The sequence below is a fragment of the Thermobia domestica genome, chromosome 5 (genome assembly GCF_964235325.1).
Source record: "Thermobia domestica chromosome 5, izTheDome1.hap1.1, whole genome shotgun sequence".
Classification (NCBI taxonomy): Eukaryota; Metazoa; Arthropoda; class Insecta; order Zygentoma; family Lepismatidae; genus Thermobia; species Thermobia domestica.
The window spans coordinates 303541729-303566830 of NC_137458.1; the positions used below are offsets into that span (position 1 = coordinate 303541729).

The window sequence follows — 25102 nt, forward strand, 5'->3', positions numbered from 1 at the left end:
AGTGGAAATTATCTATGGAAAAGGACGAATTGGTAGGACGATCGTAATGAAATATCGTCTTTACCGGAACAGGCTCAGTTCACGTAAAAAGCAAATAGCTCAGTTAGTTAAAGCAACGAGTCTGTATGCTGAAGGTAGTGGGTTCGATCCCCTGGAAATGCCGTTGTCATTTTTATCACTACACTATGGTTATTTTATTTATTTTTTTTATGTGGGAAAGAATCAAATTGTAACGTATGTGTAAAACTCATGACGATACCAAAAAAAGAAAAAATGCCGTTGTCGCACTTGCACTAGCGTCCCTAATTTTGTTTGCAAACAGTTTCGTAATTATTTCCCCTGTGCTCACTGCTCACCATATGCTCGCTGGCGCATAACGAATGTTTCCCAGTAAATGTTAATTCTAATTTGGAGAATTTTATAAAGTTTCACAATATTTCTCACTAGATAGTCTTCTATCTACGTGTTTGGATATTTTGATAACAGATGTCCCTATTAAATGTTTAATTTTCCCTAGATGTTTAATTACGGAAAAGTTTTACAATGTATTTGTATTGAATTGAAATTGTTTTGAATTTACTACATAAGGTAAGTAGACCCAAGGAGGAGAACTCAAGTAATTGATATTCTACGTAAAAGCAACCTATTGTAGAATGATGATGCTTCTTACCTTCAGCACATAATCTTTACGTTAGAGAGTCAGACAGAGAAAAATCCTGTTTTTCCTCCTCTATGACCACCCATCTTAAACCTCTACATATCGTTGTTCGTCTCACAAAATTTCGGTGCTCCAAAAACATTCAAATAATAATAATAATAATAATAATAATAATAATAATAATAATAATAATAATAATAATAATAATAATAATCCTGAATATGCCATCCTTACATAATGTAAGAATATCTTAGTTTCCTAGTTTAAATCTTAAATATCTTAGTTTAAAATGCTTTCTTTAGTACTTATTTGAGCAACCATGTAGGAGGGGGTACGACTTTTTATTTTGCCCCTCTCATTTCAGTACCCTTCCAACAGAAAGTAATTTTTGATAAGCAGGACAGACAAAATGAATAAGAAATATATTTACAGCATCCTCTCCTCTTTCATGATTAGAATATCACGTAATATTTTTTATTCTACGAAAGATGGCCCTGTGCGGTTAGGGGTAGGTAACTAAAAGAATACCTAATATATAGCGCCCCGTGATTGTAATATTACCGCTTCTTTATTTGTACGAAGGAGCCCCTACACAATCAAGGGTGACAAAAAGAATAGGAAGAGTGTCTATTGATTCCAGTGGTGGATCCAGCACGAACTCCTGGGGGAGGGGAGGGGAAGTGAAACATTCTTTTGATGATGTGAAGCTGTCACAAATTACCACTTAACTAAACTAAACAATAGTGGGGGGAACCGGAACCCAGTCAGTTTAAATTGATGTAAAAGTTTAATTTTTGGCTTCATATTAAAGTTTTGGTTTTAAATGAGAGTTTCAGTCCAAGTGGTCAATGATCAAATCTCGTGGGGCTCTTCAGTGTAGGCTAATACGGCCCCCTTATGAGAAAAGGCAAAATTGTTAACATGTTTATAACTTTCGAATTTTTCGTCTATTTTAAAGAAATATTTTGCTTCGTATTAAAGTGTTGGTTCCAAATGACAAATTCAGTCCGAGTGGACAATGATCAAATCTCCGGGGGGGGGGGGGCTCTTCAGTATAGGGGGCTACGGCTCCCTTATGGGAAAAGGCAAAAATATGAAAATGCTTATAACTTCCGAATTTTCCGTCTATTTTAAAGAAATTATTGGCTTCATATTAAAGTCTTGGCTTCAAATGACAATTTCAGTCCGTGTGGACAATGATCAAATCTCGGAGGGCTCTTCGGTGTAGGGGTTTCGGCTTCTTTATGGGACAAGATTCACGTAGTTGATATTGCAAAATTGTTTTATATATATAAGTGGAAACTTGCACCATTTGGTTAATTTTACCTCTTATGTTTTGCAGATTCATATTCCAAGCAATAGTTACTCCGCAGAGCTAAAAGAAGGCACTTACTAGTTTCATTAAAATGAAATGTCTTTTATGAGAGGAGCAGACGAACGAACAGGCACCCAAACGTTGGTTGAGTCGTACGGTTGAAACTCGTTAAGCTCGCTTCAATTATTATTATTATTATTATTATTACTATTATTATTATTATTATTATTATTATTATTATTATTATTATTATTAAAACTTTTTTCTCCTAATTTAGTTATTTTACTTTATTATTTAACGAATATATTGAAAATTGTCAGAGACACGTATGCAGTAATTTATTTCGGGAGGGGTCCGACTTCAATATTAGGATAAATTATAATAAAATTTTAAAAGATAATCCCCAAAATTAGGCTAAATTTACAGAAAAGTTGGGGTTTCAGAGGGGGTCCGGACCCCCTGGACCCACCCCTGAATGCGTCCTTGTTTGTCAGTAACATTTCCTCATTTTGAAACCCTCAAAAACTTCGGATAGACTATATAAAGGAAAACGAGTTATTTTCGATAAAATATCACTTCAAGGAGACGCGACAGTTTTATTGCACATGGTGGTATCCAACGTTCACAAGGGCAAGAATTCCTTCCCTTTTATTCTTTTGCTATTGTGCTGTATCGAAAGGTCAGGTTTGTAACATATTACTCCTACGAACAAGCATGACTGGCAGATAGGAATACTGAACACAACTCCAGAGAAATGCATGCTGAACTTACGTCTTTACGCTTTGGTGATTTGCCCTCAAGGTCAATCGACTGGTAATTCAGTTCCGTCTGTTCTTAAGCCATGTTCGTATTACTTCGAACAGTTTTGATAATGAAAAGCATGCCTCTTAATATAACAGACTTCTTTCGCGTAAGAAATCGAAACTCAGTTGGTCAGAGCAACTAGTCTGTAAGAATTAGGTTGTTAGTTAGTTAGGAGCCCAGTACGAGTAAGGGTTTTTATTACTATTGTTTTTATCTTTTTTATGTGAGGAAAAATCAAATTGTGACATCCCGATATCAAATGTATTTGATTAGGTAGCTTTGTCTTAGCTAAACTTTAAACATCAGTAACTGTCGAAATTATTTCACTAACCGATCACTTACTGAACATTTCAAACACGTCAAACCAGTGGCATAACATGAAGGTTAACCTCTCCTCCGCAGTCCTTAGTTATGCGTCCGTACTTTCAAGGGCGGACTAAGGGCCGGGCGACTGCCCGGGGCGCCAGAGAAAGAGGGGCACCAAAACGAGCCTCAAAAAGTAAATTTTATAATGTGCTTTCTACTGACGTTTTTGGTTTATATTCTTGTAAAGTATTGGCAATTATATGATCTTTTTCCATTTCACTATGGAAGAAGAGAGTTTCATAGTACTAAGGGGGCTGTATCGAAAAATTGAGAGATGGCATGTAGAATAAAGAGTGCCGGGAATTAAGTATTGTTTGTTTGCTTGCTTGAGTTTAGCGTTCCACGGTTATGCCTTAATGGGCAAGGGAGATGTGGATACTAATTATAGTGGAATCCGAACCACTTTTATCGTTCAACAGTAATCCACCGGGAATTGGACCCGGTACCACAGAAGGCAGGCGTGCTAGCCACTAGACCAGGGGGGGTGGAGTTGGTATTGTTTATAGCGGGCCATATTCTTTGTGAAGTTTTCCTAGGTAAGGATTTCTTTTTGAAAATGGGTTTAAAACAGGGGCGTCATTTAGGGAGGGCAGGGAGGGGCATTTGCCCCCCCTGAGTTTGAGATGTATATAGAGTTTATCATTAGAATAGTAGTAAATCAGTGAAAAACGCGAAATTTTACTTATATCAAGAGGTCTTGCCCCCCCAAAGCAAAATCTGAAATGACGCTCCTGGTTTAAACTATTAAAAACACTATGATAAAATGTAAAATATAGGCTACTACTAGGGGAAGGGCGCCAAAAAGTCACAGGAATAATAATAATAATAATAATAAATATGAATGTCTTTGGAGAGCCGAAAGTATGTGACACGAATCATTATAGGTAGAGCTTTAAGATGAGTGGTCATAGGGGAGGAAAAACAGGATTTTTCTCTCTCTGACACTCTAACGTTAAGATTATGTGCTGAAGGTAAGAAGCATCATCATTCTACAATAGGTTGCTTTTACGTAGAATATCTGTTACTTGAGCTCTCCTCCTTCGGGCAACTTTGCTTATGTAGTAAATTCAAAACAATTTCAATTTAAGACAAATATTTATAGAGAAAATTAAACATTTAATAGGGAAATCTGTTATCAAAATATCCAAACACGTAGATAGAAGACTATGTAGTGAGGAATTGTGAAACTATAAAATTCTCCAAATTAGAATTAACATTTACTGGAAAACTTTCGTTATGCATCAGTGAGCACAGGGGAAATAATTACGAATCTGTTTGCAAACAAAAATTAGAGACACTAATGCAAATGCGACGATATTTTCTCTTTTTTTTTTTTTGGTATCGTCATGAGTTTTACACATATGTTACAATTTGATTCTTTCCCAAATAAAAAATAAATAAAATAACCTTAGTGATAAAAATGACAATAATCCTTCACGGGATTCGAACCGTCTACCTTCGGTATACAAACTCGTTGCTTTATCTAACTGAGCTATTTGCTTTCTTACGTAAGCTGAATCTGTTCTACAGTAAAGACGATTTTTCATTACGATTGGGCTAACAATTCGTCTTTTTCCATAGGTAATTTCCACTATTTGCACTATCTATACGTTAATACTTAGCATAGATTCATATATTTGGAGTTCGCTGATAATGCATATAATAAGACATACTAGAAATATTTCGTTAAAATTTTCGTTTGTAGATCTAATCCACGCTTCTCTCACTGACATAGATGTCGCTGCTTCGTGTTGAACTGCAGAATTCCCTCGCGTTCTTGAAAATTTCCCACTTTAGCAGAGTTGGTAATTCTCGAGATTTCTGTCGATTTAATGTTTTTTGCTTCTAATTTCTTTATTTTAAGCTAATATCTAACACAAATATTAAAAACGGGTTTGTTATTAACCTGTCCTGCTGGGGAAACCTTCCGAGATTTCGAACATATAAAGAAAACGGAGATATTTTCAAAAAAATTCAAAATAAAGAGACGCGTCATTTATTTTGCTCATGGTAGTACAGTACTTCTTTTTAGCAAATAAACATGTACAGTTCGATTATCCGAACAAACCAGTTTTCCCAATACCCATGTCCCCCAATTACTTCAGATAATCGACGCTCTACTGTATATATATATATATATCGGGTGTTCTAAAAATGGCGCCCACTAGCTACAGACCATTATCCTATCGGTCAAAATAAGGCAAAAATTATATATGTTTGCATACCTTTCGAGTCCTCGTCTGGAGACACAAATTGCACTAATGGCAACGTCGGAAATAAAGAACCATAGATGAGATCTACCAATCTATCAAATAGTTATATCGATTCCTTCCAGATGGCAGCTAAAGTCGATATTGGTTGACACTAGCATTACACTGTAGCAATCGTTTCAACTGCTTATATAGCAATCCTTCGTAGAATAATGTTAATGGCTCGAAGTTAATCTGCGAAGTAAACACATTGTGAAATTTTGATTCTCCATAGCGGCTGAAGGAGGACCCGGAGGGCATAATATCGCATAACATTTTCTCTTTATTTTGGCCTGTAGAATATTGCTCTGTGGGCCGTGGGCGCCATTTTTAGAACACCCGATATATATATATAAGGCGTGGATTCAAGGAGGGCTATAGGGACTATGCCCCCCCCCTTGACGCTCGATAAAATGGACTTTAATCCTACTTTCTTTACACTGGATAAAGCGGGAAACTATGGTTTAGCCCCTCCCTTTATCATATCCAGAATCCGCAGCTGTATATATATACAGGGTCTTTCAAAACAACACCGACAACGTTTGAGAGGTGATTCCTGGCACCAACATAAGACAAAAAGTATAGACCAACCTGGGTGCACAAATGCTTCCTTTCGTAATTATAGGCTACCAAAAACATGAAAATATGAACTTTAAAGGTTCATAGCTCCAAAACTATGGGACTTACCGTGATCGGGTCAAGACTTCACCCAGGAACTAACCTGTGTCCTATCCAAAAATCCATGTTTCAGAATCCTAAGGTACTCACGCAAAAGTTTTTATAAGGGGAGTTCGGCTACGGGCATATTAGTTGAAGTACTCACCAACTACCTCTATAAAAATTGTTGCGGAAGTACCTTAGGATTCTGAAACATGGATATTTGAACAGGGGACATACTAGTTCCTAAGTGAAGTCTTGACCCGACTACGATAGGTCCCATAGTTTTGGAGATATGGACATTTAAAGTTTAGATTTTCATGATTTCGGTTAGCTATAACTCCAAAAGGAAGCATTTGTGCACCCAGGTTGGTCTATACTTTTCGTCTTATGTTGGTGCCAGGAATCACCTCTCAAACGTCGGTGTTGTTTTAAAACATCCTGTAAATATATATATATACATTGTATATATGCGTTTGTTGCGCCAGAATGTTTTAATAATAATACTTACATCTTTTCTCTGAAGTTGTTTCTCGATTGATGTTTTTGCACATTTTCTTCGTCAAAATTAACACCACTACTGTCTTTTTTTGTTCTAGATATTATTCTAAAACTTTTTTTTGAGTCTTTCTCTGAATTAATATCTTATTTAGATTTGTCTCCTTTGTTTTTTTTTTTTTTGTTTCTTTGTTTGCACATTTTCCTCACCGAAATTGTCTTTTTTTGTGCTTTAGCCACTTTTGCAAAGCGTTTTGCGACATTTTACAATTTCAAAGTAAGTTCTCGTTTCGACACCTTGAACACGTCTAGCAAATCTTCTGAACTGCTCTAATTGATCAAACATTAGAGATTGCTGTGAGATGGGCACACGCCACAAATCGTTACTATTGTTTTCTACCCTCTTCTGTTAACAATTTTTCTTCAAATATTTTTCATCTAAATGAAACCCAAACAACAAAGGAAAAGCCCTCTTTTTTACCCTTCTTTCTTTCATTCTTTTTGACCTTGTAGGTTAAGGAAATTAGCTGCTGAGCATTTTTCGAAATCCATTGATCTTGATGCCAATTGCGGCTAGAAGTGAGTTGAGTGGAGTAGATTATAGTTTAGCGCCCCTTTCAGCAGCGAGGCTATATGAGACGTGGACCTACTGATTAACGTCGAATCCGAACCACCTGAGCTCCCGCCGAGAATCGAACCCGGGTCTCCCACACCAAAGGCACGTATGTTAACCGCTTAGCCACGAAGGAGCTCGGCTAGAAGTGAGGAACCGAAGTTTCCTTTTGTAGTTAATCCTTGAGTTGAGTTGATTTTGAGTTTAACGTCCCGTTCAGCAGCGAGGCTATATGAGACGTGGACCTACTGATTAACGTGGAATCCGAACCACATGAGCTCCCGCCGGGAATCTGTAGTTAATCCTGTTGGGAACAGCAGTGATGATTCAAAATAGGTGTTTTGTTATTTTTGTCGAGGTCAATGATTTCTTGGGCTCAGATACGTCCATTCCCTTTTAACCCTTCAACTAAGGTAAAGTAAGTTTTTCGGAACCTCCTTTGTGATCAGAAAGGAACTGTTTCTTTTCAGTACTGCGTGGCTCAGTCTGCAAAGGCTCAGTGGCAGACCCGTAGCCAGCCCAAAAATTTAGGGGGGGGGCGGTAGAATTTAGGGGGAGCCCGACCCAATCATATTATGCTTCATTACCATATTATAGTTCATTTGCAAGCCTACCGTGACACTTTTAGGGGGCCAGCCAAAGTTTAGGGGGGCCTGGCCCCCTCTAGCCCCCCGTGGATACGGGCGTGCTCAGTGGGTCAAAGAAGATATGATAAATGTGGTCATTGCTGTGTCAAACACTAGAACAATTACTTCAAGGACACTATATGCATCAAGACCCTCACTTTCTTTCCTTTCTCCCCTTTGTACAGCAGGGATCCCTGGAAAACTCGTTTTCCATATCCCCAAAAGAACAGAGACACGTTGGCAAAAATAGCTTGTGTAGGAACTGTTTTGAATGACATTTTGTTTTGAAATAGAGTACATGGAAGGCAATTGCTCTTTCTTCCGAGAAAAAAAAATCAAAGTATTAAAGTACATTGTCGGAACCATTTGGAAGACGCCCCCTTGCCCCCCTTCCGTACGCCACTGATAAGATACATTTCTCCTTTTATAGCAAGTATCATCCTGTATAACCTAATTGTTGTATCAGTGACATAGTATCGCTGTAATTATTTAATTAAAAGGATTGTTAACAGGAAATCTCAGATCTATAAATATCTATATAGTGGGAAGTTCGATGAATTTCTATGAAATATAAAAATATTCGCGCTCGACTCTAGCCATAGGAACTAAATACACGTTTCTGATTGGTTGGAGTTATCTTTTGCCGCCCTCGTAGTACACATATTAATCGAAGTTGCACCTCCCGAGTGTTACGTAATGTCACGTGGTATTATCATGAGGGTAAAAGCAAGGATGTTATAAAATAAGGGATCTGCCCATACGTATCGTCATCATATGAACTCAATGAAGCCGAAAAACAATTGAGCATCGTCTGAGCCGCCACGTCTCATCGGCTACTCTCGTTTCCGCCATGTTTGTAGGCTCGAAACCTTGGGATCTTAATGGCGCGGAGTGGGCACATTAGGTGTGGCGAAGCTGTGACTTCACGATTTTGTTGTATGGGCAGATTCTCTATTTTAAAACATCCTTGGGTAAAAGTAAAATAAAACGAGCCTTGCCCTGCGGAGCTTCTAACCCCCTTCGCTCGCTAACGCTCACTCAGCTGTTTCATAGTGTGCGTAAATCACTTTTTTAATCAGTAAAGTTGTGTGTGCAAAGTGGACTAATTACGACGTGACATTGTGTCACGACCGGATGATGCAAATTCAATGTAAATTTAACTACATCCAAAATTATTAGGTAAATGGTGGAAAAAGTAGAATTTATGCATTATATATTACGTACAATGGCAAAATCACGATTATTTTCATCTTATTTTAATGATAAAAGAGTTATGAAAATTTTTAAAAATTGAAAAAATCTCCTGGGGACAGGTTTGAACCCACGCCAAAGGCGATTTTCATTATTAGCCCTCTCGATTGCACGCTCGGCTATGAGAATCGACAGCATCTGGGGGCAGGGGTGCCCATCCCCCCCAAAGCTGATGGCGCACTCCCCCCCAAAGTGATGCCACTTTTGAGCTTGTTTTCAGTTTACCGCAGGCCCTGGAAAATGTAATCGCACAAACAGAAAACTATACAAAATATTATCATTAATTCATTTATTATACATCATGTAGCAATTGAACAGCATTACTTATTAAGTGTCGTACGTGGTATAAATAAGAAATAAATAAATGCTTCCAGCAGAAAATGGGTAAATTACCTACACAAAGCGATAAACCGACCAGCCCATCCTTTCATATAGCAACTTGCGCGGTACTTTTTTTTTGCCTGCTAGCAATTGCTAGCAACTACCCGAAGAGGGTTACGCCCTCTGTAGGGGAAGAGAGTTAGATGTACTATTGCAATATATGGAAACAATAGATGGGCTATGAGTGGTTAAAGAAGCATTTTTATTAACAAGCAATTCAGGTCATTATGGTTTTAATAACCATAATCATGAGGTTGGTTTAAGGTTTAGATGTGAAAGAACATCAAAGCAGATGGATGAGAGCAGATGAGAATGAAGTGCAATTCACATCACAACACATAGGTTTTGTTAGTATGACAAATGCGTGTTATCTTCTCACCTAGGGGCGACGCTAGGCATTGATGAAAACAAGGGTGCCCTGTTAAAACGGTAGGTGTTACGGTGCATATGATGGCCAGATATGAGGGAGATGAGCATCTGAAGAATATGGTTCGTAGTAACGACTGTCTGGGTGGTCAGGGGGAATAGTGTAGCGGTAGAGAGTAAGCAGTAATGAAAGCGGAGGAATGAAAGCAGCAGAGGGGGAGAGATTACGGGCGTGTTCTTCAAAGGTTTGCTGTAAAAGTGGATGGTTGGACTGCAGACGGCGGGTAATATATTTTGTGCGAAGTGTTTCCAGATGATAGAGGATGTGTGGAAATGTAAGCCTAGCATAGAGGTCCCGAGTTGGACTGGGCAACTTAATTCGAAAAGCGATGCGCAAGGCATGTCGTTCAAGAATTCGTAGTTTCTCATAGTATGATGGTGGTGCAGATAACCAGGCGGTGAAACCATAAACAAGTATAGGTCGCAGAAAAACTTTATAGGTGTTCAGGATAGTAGTCGCAGAGAGTCCCCAGGTTGTTCCAGTAATACTTTTCAGCAAATTGAGACGACCATATGCCTTTTTTTTAGATAGCTTGTAAATGGGCCGACCACGTAAGGCGGTGATCGAAAGTAAGGCCAAGATATTTGACAGTGCGAGAAGGTTTGAGAGGTACATCTTGAACAGTAAGATTCAAGAGACGAGGATTACGGTGAATACGAGAACGGTATTTCGGTGATAGGAATACAATAGCTTGCGTTTTCGTCGGGTTTATTTTCAAGCGCCAGTGAGAGCACCAATCGACAAAGGTATTGATAGCATCTTGTAAGGCCAAATTAAGTTGGTGGATAGTTTTACCAGTGGCGAGCAGTGCAGTGCTATCTGCATACTGAAAGAATTGTACTGAAGCTGGAACAGCAGGAAAGTCGGCAACATATAGAATGTACAGTAAGGGTGACAAAGCCGATCCTTGTGGAACCCCAGAATGAAGAAAAATTGGAAAGGAGTAACTTAAATTAATATATACGTAGGCCAGGCGACAAGTGAGAAAATTAAAAATGAAGCGGAGATAGGCAATAGGCAATCTGAGTTGCTTCAGTTTATAAATAAGAGCTGGATGCCAGACCTTATCGAATGCCTTTTCCAAGTCAAACAGGACCAAGCAAGATGGATGTCCCGTGTTAAAATGGTTGTAGATGGAATTAGTAAGGCGAAGTAGTTGGTCGTTGATGCTGAAAGACGGTCTAAAACCAGCTTGTTCAAGAGGAAGGCTGTTGTGTAGTGCCAGATAGCAGTGAAGACGTTTGACAATGATACGCTCCAGAATTTTGCAAAATGTTGATGTTAACTGAATGGGACGATAAGAGCTGACACTGTGAGCAGGTTTGCCTGGTTTGAGAAACATGAGAGTCTTGGATGTTTTCCAGTCGACAGGGACATAGCCAGTACGAAGAATAAATGTATATATAAGAGAAAGCAAATATAAAACAGTATAGGGGCTTTCTCGAACGTGCCTGTATGTAATAGAGTCTATAACAGGAGCTGTGTTACGCCTATGAGCAACAACAGAAGTAATGTCAGATATCAAGACTGGCTCAGTAAGAGAGTTGTTCTCGGGAAGAGTATGTTGAATATTTGGTTGTAAATGTGGAGAGTCCAGATGGAGCCTGTCGACGGGATGAGGACGATGAGGTAAATCAGGTATCAGTGGTGTAAATAATTCCTGAAGGTACTGTGCAAAAGCATTAGCCTTGTCAGTATCGGTATGAAGAGGCGCATTATTGTCAATAAGAGGGTAAGTTGTTCGAGTATTTTGTCCAGTGAGTTGCCGAAAACGCTTCCAATACTGCGTTGGATGAGAAAGCGAACCGAGATGATTGCAAGTTTTGATCCAGCTCCGTAGTTTGTAAGCTCTGAGATAGTTGTGAACGGTGCGTTGAAGTTGTCGGTGGTGATGCAGGGAGTCTAGGTTGCCAGTAGCGACGAAATCCCTGTAAAACTGACGAGAACGTTTTATCAACGGCAGGTATTGTGGAGGCAAAGATGGTCGAAAGGCAGAAGTAGTAGATGTAGGAATGTATTTGGCAGTAGCATTTTGCATGACAGTAGTCAGAGATTCGAGACAATGATAGAGGTCTGATTCGGTACTTGGTGGCAATAGATCAGAAAGATTTTCTGTGAGATGCGATCGGTATGCAGTCCAATTTGCCTTATCATAACGATAGGTAGTTCGTGGAGGTATATCCTGAGAAGTAGCTGAACGAGTTGTAATAAGGAGTTTGATAGGAGCATGGTCGCTGTCAATGAGATCAAGTACCTCAACAGAGCTACGATGAGAGATGTTGCTCGACACAATAACTATATCCGGGGTAGTCTGGCTAGAAGGCCTGGTAGGTTTCGGCAGTGGTAGTGTCACACCGGTAGTATGGCTAGTGATATAATTGAGAAACTGGTCTCGCTGAGTCGCCGGACGGCTATGTAAATTCACGTCTGCCATGATTATATAGGTGCGGAAATTATTAGAGATGTATTGGAAGAAACTGTATGGAATATCATGACCAGGACGGATATACAAAGTTGCAACTGTTACATAGAGTTCTTTATAGTATAAAGATGTGATAAGATGTTCAGGAATATTTTGTAAAACGGGTAAATGACTGCGAAATGGGATGGAAGGAGAAAACCCAATCGCTACTCCCCCGTTGGCTCGCCTGGCTGCTATGGTGCTATCCTGCCGTAACAATTGAAATCGAGGTATGCGACATGTCATGTTGTGTGAGAGATGAGTCTAATTAAGCAGAAAAGTATGGATCTTTTCTTAAAGCAAAAGCGCTTCAAATAGCGGCTTGTGCTGTGACAGAGAACGTATGTTCAAAAACAAGAAGGAGAGCGCCATAATGCAATGAAGAGAGATATGGTGGCTTTTAAACCTCGGTTTCCAGTACATTTGAATGATAGTAAACATTATTGCCAGAATATGTGGGAGAGATGTTAACGTTGAAAATTGCCTTGGCTGCATACTGAATTTGTTGAGCGATGTGGTTACGTAAGAATGGGTGAATGTTTTGTAAAGACAGAGTAAGAAATGTTAAAATCTGATGGACAGTTACAGGCTGTTGAAGAACGGGATTTGTAGGTGGTTGGATTTGTTCAGGTATGCGCAGTGGCACTACTGTCTCTGGTTTTGATGGCTCAGGAGCTGGTTTGGATCGGCATTTGTAACTATATGTTGGGTGTGAATTTTCTTGACATGTGGAGCACGTCGGAGGTGATTTCAAATTAGTACAACTACGTGTAGGATGAGGGCCGGAACAGTAACCACACTTAAATGGGTTTCTGCACTGAGATGTAGAGTGTTGTCCATAGACCTGACAGCGCTCACAGCGAAGAGGTAATGGAGAAGAAGTCCTGGATGGTTCCACACGATGGCGCTGTTTGTAGATATATGCACCACGAGTTAGCAGGTCATCAATCGTCTGCTGTGAATTTGTAAGTACGCGCACCATGTATGTCGGACCATGGTCGCCTTTGATCTGGATGCATTTGATGATAAGGTAGCCCTCTAACTTGAGTTCTTCGAGGATCTCATCGTCGGTATAACTCGGATCTACCCCGCGAATAACTACAGAAAGAGTAGGTGATTTCTTCGGCGGAGGTGGCTGTTTGGTACGTTGGTCATTGAGTTTGGCCATTGTAGATTTTTTTCCGAAAATCTCGAAACTGAACTTGTTCCGGATTGTACGGAGAAATTCTGGATCAGGTGTCTTGATAATCATTCCGTTCCTGGTCTTTATGATTTGGGTGATATTGGCACGAGGCAGGTATTTAGTAATCTGAACGAAAAGAAGTTTTGTATTCGTGAATTTCGGGTCAAAGTTCTGAAGTAAATAAGAATAGATAGCAGGTCGACCCGGTGGTGGTAGATGAGGAAACTGGTTATCGTCTCGAATGTCAATAATCATGGAAGATTCAGAACTGGCGTCACTGATTTTATGTTGTCGTTTAGCAGGCGGCAGTTTTGTTGAAGCTACTGGTGAACGGGAGCGAGCTAAAGAGCCCTGGCTGGTAGAGATCCTTTCCAATGAACGACATCTCCGGCGCACCGATTTCTCGGAAGAACAAGAGGGCTGCGGTATAACTGGTGGTAAACCGGAGTGTTGGCCACTCACAGGTTGAGATGCCATAAGGCACGTCTGGGTTGATGAAAATCTTCGTACTGTAGTAAGGTATAGTGGAAATGATGATGATGATGAAGAAGAAGAAGAAGAAGAAGAAGAAGAAGAAGAAATGATATATGAATGATGAAGCTAAGCTTCCAAAAATCTTGTACACTGGTGTGTACGGTAAGGCAGTATCCACTTGGGTGAAACCCTTAGTCTCTCTCACTCTCTCGCCCGTAACTAAGACTTGCCGTGCTTGCGTCCACAAGCACGTAATAATCCTAGCCTAGACTTGGCAATGCAAGCAATGCCTCCAGTAAGAAAGCTAGAAACCAGCGAAGTATGTGCGCGGTACTTCATTCATAGAGTTTATAAGCAAGGGGTAGGGGGATTCATTCTCGGGATTTAAAAAAAAATCGCATCGTGTTCCAATGTTATTCTGACGGCAGCAAAATTACTTATTCGACATTAGAGTAAAATTCTTCCCCAATTTTTTTCTCGATGGCACAACTTGTGCCATTCATCCCTCGTGTGGGCGGCCCTTCTCTCTTAAAACAAACCAACCTTTCCTTTCATACGGCTACTTGCGCGGTACTTCATTCATCGAGTATGGAAGCAGGGGGTAACGGGGTTCACCCCGGAAAATTTTTGAAAATTAGCTTCTCAAAATCGTGTTTTAATGCTATTCCGACAGTAAAATTGCTAGTTCGAAAGTAGAGTGAAATCCCCCCCAAAATTTTTCTCAATGGCGCAGCTTGCGCCATACATCCCCCCTGTGGGCGGCCCTGTCTGGGGGCTTGATTTGTGCTACATGTCGAGAAACGAATAACTCCAACCAATCAGAACCGTCTATTTAGCTCCTATGACTAGGGTCGATTGTGATTAAAATATATGCATGTCAAACTTCGAAAAATGAATGTAACAATGAGAACGATGAGCTACCACACAGGGGCGTAAATAAGGGCCCCGCAGACCCTTCATTGCGGGGGGCTCAAGCCATCAGGGGGCCCCAAATCGTGAAATGGGCTGTAGAGAAGGGGACCTACTCCACGCTGTCTGCGGGGAGATCCCCAAACCTTTAGTTACGCCATTGCTACCACAGGTAAAATTTTTCGGATATTCGACCTGTAAATACCTGGGGTTGCAGAGCCTATATTTAATCGTTATGTATATACAAGATTATGTTCTTACATATAATCTGTTTCTGTATTCTCTCTTTCTCTGCTCTGACGTCTTCATCATCAATCTCCTCACTCTCCTCCAAACCTGGAATAGGTTTTTTCTTTATAAAGACTTCAACAATGCGGTTGACCATTTGTTCACCGTATCCTGATTCCAAAAGATAGAGCAGCAAGAAGTAAAAAACTATATCTATAAACAACATGATTGCTTGACTTATCTGAGTACTGAGAAATTTTCCTTTAGGAGGCACATAGCAAGAATAGTCGTATCTACACCTCTTTTCTGAAAGATAGAAGAATTACATGTATAGATTTCTTAAAGAGATATATTATATTTTATTTATGCTATATTCTAATGTTCTATTTCTAATTCTGGATATAGAACTTATGCAGTTTCTTGCCTTATATATAAAATTTAAATCTTTTCTATTTTTTTTTTTTTTTTTTTTTTTGATAATGATTTGTTTGTGACTTCAAAGTCCAATGGTTCTATTTACATGCTTTACAATGCATCTGTGTAATAAATATACAGGGTGTTAGAAAAAATGTGCCACAATATTTTGATAAAAGATTCGTCAATCCAAATACGAAAAAAAAAAAGTTCATATGGACCTATGCTTAAGCTTGGTTTAAAGGGACAAGTTTTGCCGCTAGATGGCACTACAGTCTTCGTACGTCTCCCATGTATTTTTTATCTTTCACGAAAATTCACAACTTCTCTTACAAATTTCAACCTACAGACTTCAAATTTTAAGAAAAGGAACTTCATAATCTATCGAAGGCAATAATCCGCGCCGATTTTTTATTTAGAATTTTCTTCATTGTTGAAATGGCTTTATTGTTGAAATGGATATCCAAACCTTTAACAATGAAATCCTCGCCTGTATATCATATCTAATATAAGTAAAAGGAAGAGTTTGTTTGTCTGTGTGTCTGCGTGCCTGTCTTTCTGATTGCCTGTGTGCGGCCTGGGGACCAGACGAGAGTCCAAGAGTTACGAAATTTGGGTGACAAGTATCATGTCCCAGGCCTCAGACCAAGAAGAAGCGTTTTTTTTTTTTAATTTTGAATCAGGAGGGGCGTTTAGCGGGACATATAAAAGTAGTAGAAAATGACCGATATTAGTGCCGAACACATATTTTTCGCAGTCGCTGAGATCAATGATGATACTTCCATTAGCGATGACTTTCAAAGTCAGCTACCAGTGCATGCGGGCCGTGGTTCACTTGCGGGGAGGGGAGTACCGAGACGTAAAAATAATACAAAATGACCGATATTAGTGTCAAATAGTTTTCGCGTTTTCTGAGATCAATGGTGAAACTCCGATCGCATTAACCTTCAAATTCACTCCATTCAGCTGCGGACCCGAGTTCACAGGAGGGATACCGAGACATGTAAAAGTAATTCAAAATGGCCGATATTAGTGTCAAATGTATAGTTTTTGTGGTCGCTGAGATCAATGGTGTCACTTCCATTAGCGATGACTTTCAAATTCAGCTACCAGTGCATGCGGGCCGGGGTTCACCTACTGGGGAGGGGGTACCGAGACATGTAAAAATAATACAAAATGACCGATATTAGTGTCAAATACATAGTTTTCGCGGTTGCTGAGATAGTGATACTCCCACAGGCCTTGACTTCCAAATACTGGTCCCATGCGAAAAATGGGTATTTCATCTAGTTATATATAATAGTCATATATATTTAAAATGCTGAATGTTTTTAACATGCTGTGTGAAATATGGAAGGGGAAATTCTTCTAGATACTCTGCAATACCACTAGATAAACAAGCAATGTTGCCAACGCAACATAAAGTTGTAATTTCTCAAATTGCACTACGTTTGATATTACATATTTCTATTCAGTTAATTTAGTTTAGTGCGTGGGTTTTCTCGGGGTTCTCCCGTTTCCTCCCACTTTCTTCATTCCACCATTTCACTCTTCTCTCATCATCACAGTCTCCTTTAGCCTAACCGGCATAATCGTGGGACGTAAAACTCAAAAATTTCATTTCATTTTTTAATTGAGTTTAACGCCTCTTTCAGCAGCGACGTTATATGAGACTGAACCTACTGATTAACGTTGAATCTAAACCACATGAGCTCCCGCCGGGAATCTAATCCGGGTCTCTCACGCTATAGGCTAACTGCTTAGCCACGAAAGAGCTCTACATATTTCTAATTTAGATATTAAATTAAACCACAAAAGCACATATACACCGACAATACATATCACTAACATCAACATTTTGGAGATCTCTAATAACTCAAATGGCAGGAACATTATAACATTAGTGTTCAGTAGTTTTAATTACAACAAGTCGCAGTTATATTATTTTAAGCAGTGTTGCGAACTTAAATAAATTGCTAAATATTATTATAAATATAGTGCAAATAACGTAGCTAAAGCGCAAAATATTTAAAAATTACTCGTAATTTGTTTTATAGTGCAAGAATGTTTTCAAAATACGATGTTTTTCATAGTCTTTGGACTACTTATAATGTTAATGTCAAAGTTTTCGTTCCAGCAATAGCCTACATGTAAAAGTAAATTGTAACTGAAATTAAACGTAACTGACAACTTTTCAGTAGCAATAGTTGTTCTCCCTAAACCTTAGGCCTGGTGTATTTTTTAGATTAAAACACTGCTTTATTAAAATTTTAATTACACCCTAGCTGCATTTCATTTGTTATAGTTTGACCACCGACCACCTCAAACTCGATCCATACTATATAGCTATATGCAATTATTCAAAGACTTACAGTTAGTAATACACATTGTGTTGATTTTTGATTTGTTTTGTTTTGTTTTAGTTTTACGTCTCACGATTATACTAGGGCGGCTAAAGGAGACGTGGAGTTACTGATCATAGTGGAATCCGAAAAACTTCGGTCGTTGAACATTACCGCCACCGGGAATCGAACTCGGGACCATGCGAACCAAAATCAAGCGTACTAGCCATTACAGCAAATGGGGGTTCTTACATTGTGTTGATTTAAATAATTGAGTCAGTGTTGCCAGATCCGAAGATAAAAAAGTAGCGTGTCTGTGCTCCAAAAGTAGAGGATATGAACTATTTGTAGCCCAAATATATACAAATGAATTATTTGGCAACTAATGACTGGTGCTAATGAAATAATGTTTAAAATAGACCGGAAAATGTGATGGACATATTGCAAGACGAAATTATGATCGATAGACAAAAACAATTTTAGATTGGATATCACGTGGCAAAAACAGCCTAGGAAATGTCCACATACAAGAAATTGTGACAAATCAGGAACCACTGGGAAGTAACCTGGAAAAGAATTACCCAAGTTAGATAGTTGTAGAGAAAACTTGGGAAGACTTCATCCAGCAGTGGATTGATAATGGTTGATTATGATGATGGTGATGATTTTATATCGAGACCTCAGAGTTAAACTAACCAAGCCATAATTTCGTAATTTTACAGGAGAAGCGAAAAACCGGTTCCTTAACTAAGATCTATAATACTGTTTTTCAAACTATATTAAGTAGTTACAAAGTAGTAAGATGGCTTTAGACTTACATTATTACACCACTAGTAAGAACATAGTCTATTTAAAAAAAGTATTCTAACTCAATATGACCAAAAAGTGACTTAACATAGTCTACCATTAATGTTCATATATATATATATATATATATATATATATATATATATATATATATATATATATATATATATATATACTGTAAAGGTAAGGTAGGGTAAAATTGGATCCAAAATTTAACGAAAGTCATACAGCGAAAAAAGAATATATTTTTGACTATTCAATACTTCATGTTGCTGCAAAACTACGAAAATGAATACAAAAGAAAACTAGAAAGTTAAGAATCACTTCTTTTGGCGAGAGGGAGAAGATAGCTCGAATTACCTATATACTTATATAATATGTATGTTCATGTTTCGCAAGTAATTTTCAATCAATATAAAATTTCAACGTAATGAACGCACGACTGGTTTTCTCGAATAAAGATCACATGCACCGCTAAGAGCTCAGGAATAAGCTTAATCTATGTTACGGCAGTGAATATACGAATGCGTATGTAATGCATGACAACTTTAGGAACTTGTATAAGAAACAGAATGTACTTAAATTTGGACGCGAACCATGCGAAACATCTGACTTTGAATCAAACTTGTTTCGTGATGCAACCCGAGGCCACACATAGCAAAGATGAGTGTCGTAGCTTCCACCCAAAGTTTAGGAATTTCGTGTTATAAGGTGTCAATTAAACACGTAAATGTGCAACGGTAATAAAGCATTTGATCAATTCTAAACAAAATATATTGTAGTAATAATTTACCCTATTTGTTCAGATAATGAACGTTATGTTATACTTTTAAAATGACAGTCAAAACAAAATGTATTGGACAATAAATGAGAAATTGTAAAATTTCAATTTCGGTACGATTAAATACATTCATGCTGCTATGTGTTGCGTTATAAGTTAGAATGTATTGAATAATTCTTATTCTAAGGAAAGAAATAAACTACTGTATAGTACTGAAGTTAATTTAATAGAGTTTAATTGTATAGGCAGTACTGAGGCCATATGAGAAAGTCTTTTGCTGAAAGTGAAATATGGGTTACTATTAGAATTTTATCTCAGATATGATATACCCACTGATGATTGAAACTGGAACACACGCATGGAAGGCATCAGCGCTAGCAAATTAGCTCTGAAGAAGTACACCATATTAAGTCAAGAATAAGGCCACAAATTAGAAGCAGAAACGACAGACTTTACAATAATAATACTTTTACAATTTTAATTTCATCTATTCATTTCGAGACTTTCGAGACGAGACCGAGATTTGGCCCTCGAGACCGAGACCGAGACAAACATTTGTTGACCGAGACGAGACCGAGACGGCGATTTTTGACTCGAGACGAGACCGAGACAGCTATTTTTAAACCGAGACGAGACCGAGACTGTACAAAGTCTCGTCTCGATATCATCCCTAGGAAAATCTATGCGAAAAACACGTTTGTTTTCGGTTTTATTTCTTTTTGACAATGTTGCCATCACTTTCAGGTCCCGAGAAAAATATATGTTGTACCTAAGGGTTTAACAAATTTTTTAACAACAAAATCAGCGACGTGTCCACCCCCCAATTTTTTTTCTACAATTTTTTGAAATTTCCAACACGCAAAAAAATAAAGAAAATACGCATCGATGGTTTTGAAAAAATACACATTTACATCTAGATAGTATCTAAAATCTGTGAAACTTTCAAAATTTTTCGACCACCCTTGCCCAAATTTAAAAATATTTAATTTTGAGCATGTATAATACGATAATTCGGTAAGGAGAAGGGGTAGGGGTCAATTTTTTTAAAAGTAGTTTTAGGTCAATATTAATCTTTTGACTCAATAGCGACCAAATTTGGATCAAGGGCCGATTTCACTATCTTACTAGAAAAGATCCTTTCATTTTTGTACGTTTTTCGCGCTCTATTATTACGAAACTATGCACTTCCAACCATAGTTCCATATGAACTTCTTTTTCCTTATTTTGAGGAGAGGAAGCTATTCCCAAAATATTATGACAATTTTTATAACACCCTATATAAAATGTAAATCTTTTCTACTTTCCGATAATGATTTGTTTGTGGCCTGAAACTTGTTTAAATGCTTTTCAATTTGTCTGTGTAATACACACACGCACACATCTACACACACACACACACACACACACACACACACATATATATATATATATATATATATATATATATATATATATATATATATATATATATATATATATATATATATATATATATATATATATATATATATATATATATATATATAAAGGGTGTATCTTTAATAATGGATCAAACTTCAGGGAATGATGGAGAATGACAAAAGAAGTGATTTAAGATAAGAAGTTGAAGATATAATACGCCGAAAATATGCCAAAATAGAATAGAAATGAATAGAACTAGAGAACAAAGTGTCGTAGAAAGATCTGGTCAAAGGTAATACTGCATTATTTGACCTGGAGATTCGATTCATGTACAAATCGATGAGGAACACTGACGGCATAGGGGGGGGGGTATTCATATGACAGAACTGATTGGAATCAGAAATATTGGGTATAACTTACCGGGAAGATGGAAAAGGACACAGAAATCAATTCGAGAGACGGATCCCTATTTCGGAAATATAGCAATCCCGAGATATAGGCCGCGGAAACTGCGATTGACTAATGCATACAACCGAGAATTAGAGAATGAGTTGTCCGAGAAAGGTCAGGTCAAAGGAAATAGTGCATTATTGGACCTGGAGATTCGATTCAGGTACAAATCGATGAGGAACAGTGGCGGCGCAAGAGAAAGATCACAGAAATGTACTTTATTACTATCGGAGCGTTGGGAAAAGGGCCAGGGAGAATTGACAGTGATTAAAGAGGCCATAACAAACCAGTTGATAATGCTCCAAGAGCATTGCCAGAACGAACTTAAAAGGAATGGAGAGATGGAGCAGGAGGGTTAACTGAGATTGTTCCTTCTTGTACTAGTACATCTTTTTATCCGCATCTTCTTCTCTTTCTCGCAAAAATTCGCAAAATATCATCTCTCTATGACCTACAGTACCTGAGATATGGCTCCTTAAATCTCCCGAAATTCGAACTTTCTCTGACCAATATCTGCACTGAGAAAAAAAAATTGTAGGTGGCGTACTTAAAAAAGGTAGGTTAAATGCGTAATTCTTGTAGTTTTTGCACTTAACGTAGTACAGCAGACGTATAACTGAAAACTTGTGTTTTATAATACTTTCCGTATAAGTGTTCCATCTATACGTAGTTTCCGTATGAAACAATATAGGCGGTCAGGATCTCACATACAAATGGGTGTATATAATATATAGCTGAGGAATGTAACATAAATATATGCATATGATATACGGAAGACTGTTAGATGTCAGACATCCTGCAACTGCATGATATAACATCTAAGGGCAGCGCGTACGTAGCATATGGATTACGTATGCTCCATACTGATTTCTGTAGTAAGCAAGAGGATTTCGTATATTTGTACAATATACCGCTGTCCGGAGAACGGATTTTTCTCAGTGTGGAGAACGGTGGCTAGTTGGCCAGTAGCCAGTTGATCAATGCCCACCAGTTACTATTTGGTACCAAACGGTTCGCCATCCTGTTAGATATTGATCAACACCAATATGATCTCTCTATCACTTCTGGTTTCTGAGACATGGCTCCTTAAATATCAAGAAATCGGCCATTTTTTTTTGCCAATATCACGACAGCGATAAGTCATAGAGAGATGATATTGGTGTTGATCAATACCCAAGAGGATGGTAAACATTTTGATACCGCTATTAATTGTGGCCACCAGTTATTATTTGGTACCAAAATATTTACCATCCTCTTAGGTATTAATCAACACCAATATGATCTCTCTATGACTTACAGTTCCCGAGATATGGCTCCTTAAATCTCTGGAAATCAGCCATTTTTGGGCCAATATCTCGGGAACGGTAAGAGTGACGCGAAAAAATTAACCACTTTCTCAGATAGTTTTTGATGCTCTATCGAATGCAGGGTTCAAAATTGAAAAAAATTGCAAATAACAGATAGACAGACAGACACACAGACAGAGAATTCAGTAACGAACTTTTTAAGTTCGTTGAACAGGAGGCGATTTGCCGGCATCACGAAAGCGCTATAAATTGTGGCAGTTTGCAGAGGTGTGTCAGAATATGGGATCTCAAAGCCCGGATATCACCGAAGGTTGAGAGCGATCCTAGATAGCAGGATCCTTGGATCAAGAAATACATGCGGCGTAAAAGAAAACTGAGTGACGTAGAAGGTTGGGTGCAACAATCGTACAGTGCGTGTATGGTAATGGAGAACGACACATACTAAGGCTAGATAAGACTGAAAATTATACTGGTAGGAAGAGCAAATGTACTTACATTTACAGCAGATGCTGAAAATGGCGTTCTCTGGTTTCGATACAGACATGACATCACTGTAATAACTTTTGTCTCATCCTCTCGAAGATGCCTGGTTTCGTGCTAATGATATCACAGGCAGCGAGGATTCGTGCAAGGAGGATTTCTTCGTTCTGTACAAGTATGCCTTAGACGAGAGATTTCACATATCCGCACAAGAAGAAATCAATAGGGTTCAGATCAAGGAATTGTGCCTGTCAAGAAATAGGACCTCCCCTTCCGATCCACATATGCGGGAAGGAATAGTCAAGGCACTGATGAGCAACTACTCCAAAGTGTGCTGAACCCGCATACGTTGATGAACATCAAGAGGTACATCTAGTAATTCAGGGAGTGTTCCTTGCACGAACAATGCATACACTGGTGCAGTTAAGCGAGGCCCTAAGCAGGCCCGTATCCACGGGGGCAAGGGGGCTGCCCCCCTAAATTTTGGCTGGTCCCCATAAAATTTCACGGTAGGCTTGCAAATGAACTATAATATGGTGATGAAGTATAATATGATTGGGTCGGGCCCCCTAACTTCTACCAGGGCCCCCCTAAATTTTTGGGCTGGCTACGGGCCTGGCCCTAAGAGATATGGTCCTATAAGCTTGTCACCGACGATGCCTGCCCAGATATTTACCCCAAATCTCTGTTGATGTCTATGCACAATGGTGCCATGGGGATTTCCGTCGGCCCACACAAAACTATTCCGGCTATTGAATACACCTTCTCTCGTAAGACAGGCTTCATCTGTAAAGAGTATTGCGGTGTGAAACAGCGCCGCACTCGCCATTCACTAAACACCATACGGGATGCGAAATCTGTAGGATGGAGGTCTTGAACTTTCTGTGGATCACAGGGGTGTAGTTGTTGTTCACGGAGTACTCTCCAAACAGTACTGTGATCAATCCCCACTTCTTGTGCTAATGCTGTAGTGCTTATCGAAAGTTTTCCTATCACACGATCAAGAACCTCTTCTTCAAGGTCTGAAGTCCTGGTTGTTCGTTTCCTTCCGCGGTCGTGACGTAATGGGCGCAAGTATCCCATTTCCCGTAAACGCCCAAATAGCCTCGGAAACATGGAGTACTTTGGATGTCGCCTGTCTGGATACTTGTTGTGATACAACCTTGCAGTTGCACGACTGTTTCCATTAGCTAGCCCATACACAAACACCATATCTGCAAGTTCTTCAAACGTGAACTCCATTTCACTCTCGCACTAATCCCTCTACCGACTAAGAGCGAAAGCAGACAACGGCCAGGTACAGATACTGAGAGACTACCCACTGAATAGAAACACATGAACGAAACACTTCGCATGCCAAACGATGACGTCCATGACCTCCGAGTATTGTAATACAGCGGGCATACAGCTACAGAGATTCTTGTGGTTTCCTATGTTGGTGTGCATCAAATAACGTTGGTAACGTATGATATTCAAGCAAGGACAAGGTTACTAAATAGGGTTTTCAAGAAAAGATTTATACAAGATTGCACTGTACTTGCCGCAGCGTCGCGAAAGAGGAATGAAACGCAACTTGAGGCTATTGCAAGTCAAGTCTGCTGATATTTACAATAATTTATGGAATACGGAACTAGGAGAAACCCGGAGACATCAGTACAACGATGTCGTCGAACACGAAACCTTACATGATTTGGGATCGACTCCAGGACTCCTAGATTCAGATCTGAATGCATCAAGGATTATTGAAAGGCAATGTTTACATATCAGCAATGCTCGAGCTGTGGGGTAGAATATAGGAGCTCTCTTGTAGCTAGTAGTCTCCAAGTCTAGTAGACCACTTATGATGATGATGATAACTCATCTCCATTTTTATTATCACATAACGAGAGTTTATTCGAGTTCACAATTAATCTTGCTTACTACACTCTCACACATAGTGTTTGTTTAAAGATATATATTTTTTGTGTGAAGGAAATTATCTGCGATTACAGAATAAATGAATTGAATCGAAACAAGTTGT

General features: G+C 38.8%; 1 protein-coding gene across 1 annotated transcript in view; it reads right to left on the reverse strand.

The window, feature by feature from the left end:
* LOC145685614 (phospholipid-transporting ATPase ABCA3-like) overlaps positions 1-25102 on the reverse strand; it is a 148649-nt gene that overhangs the window by 31855 nt on the left and 91692 nt on the right. Inside the window, exon 10 of the mRNA XM_081758004.1 lies at positions 15134-15406. Within this exon, the coding sequence (XP_081614130.1) occupies positions 15134-15406 (273 nt within the window). The remainder of the gene's footprint in view (positions 1-15133; positions 15407-25102) is intronic.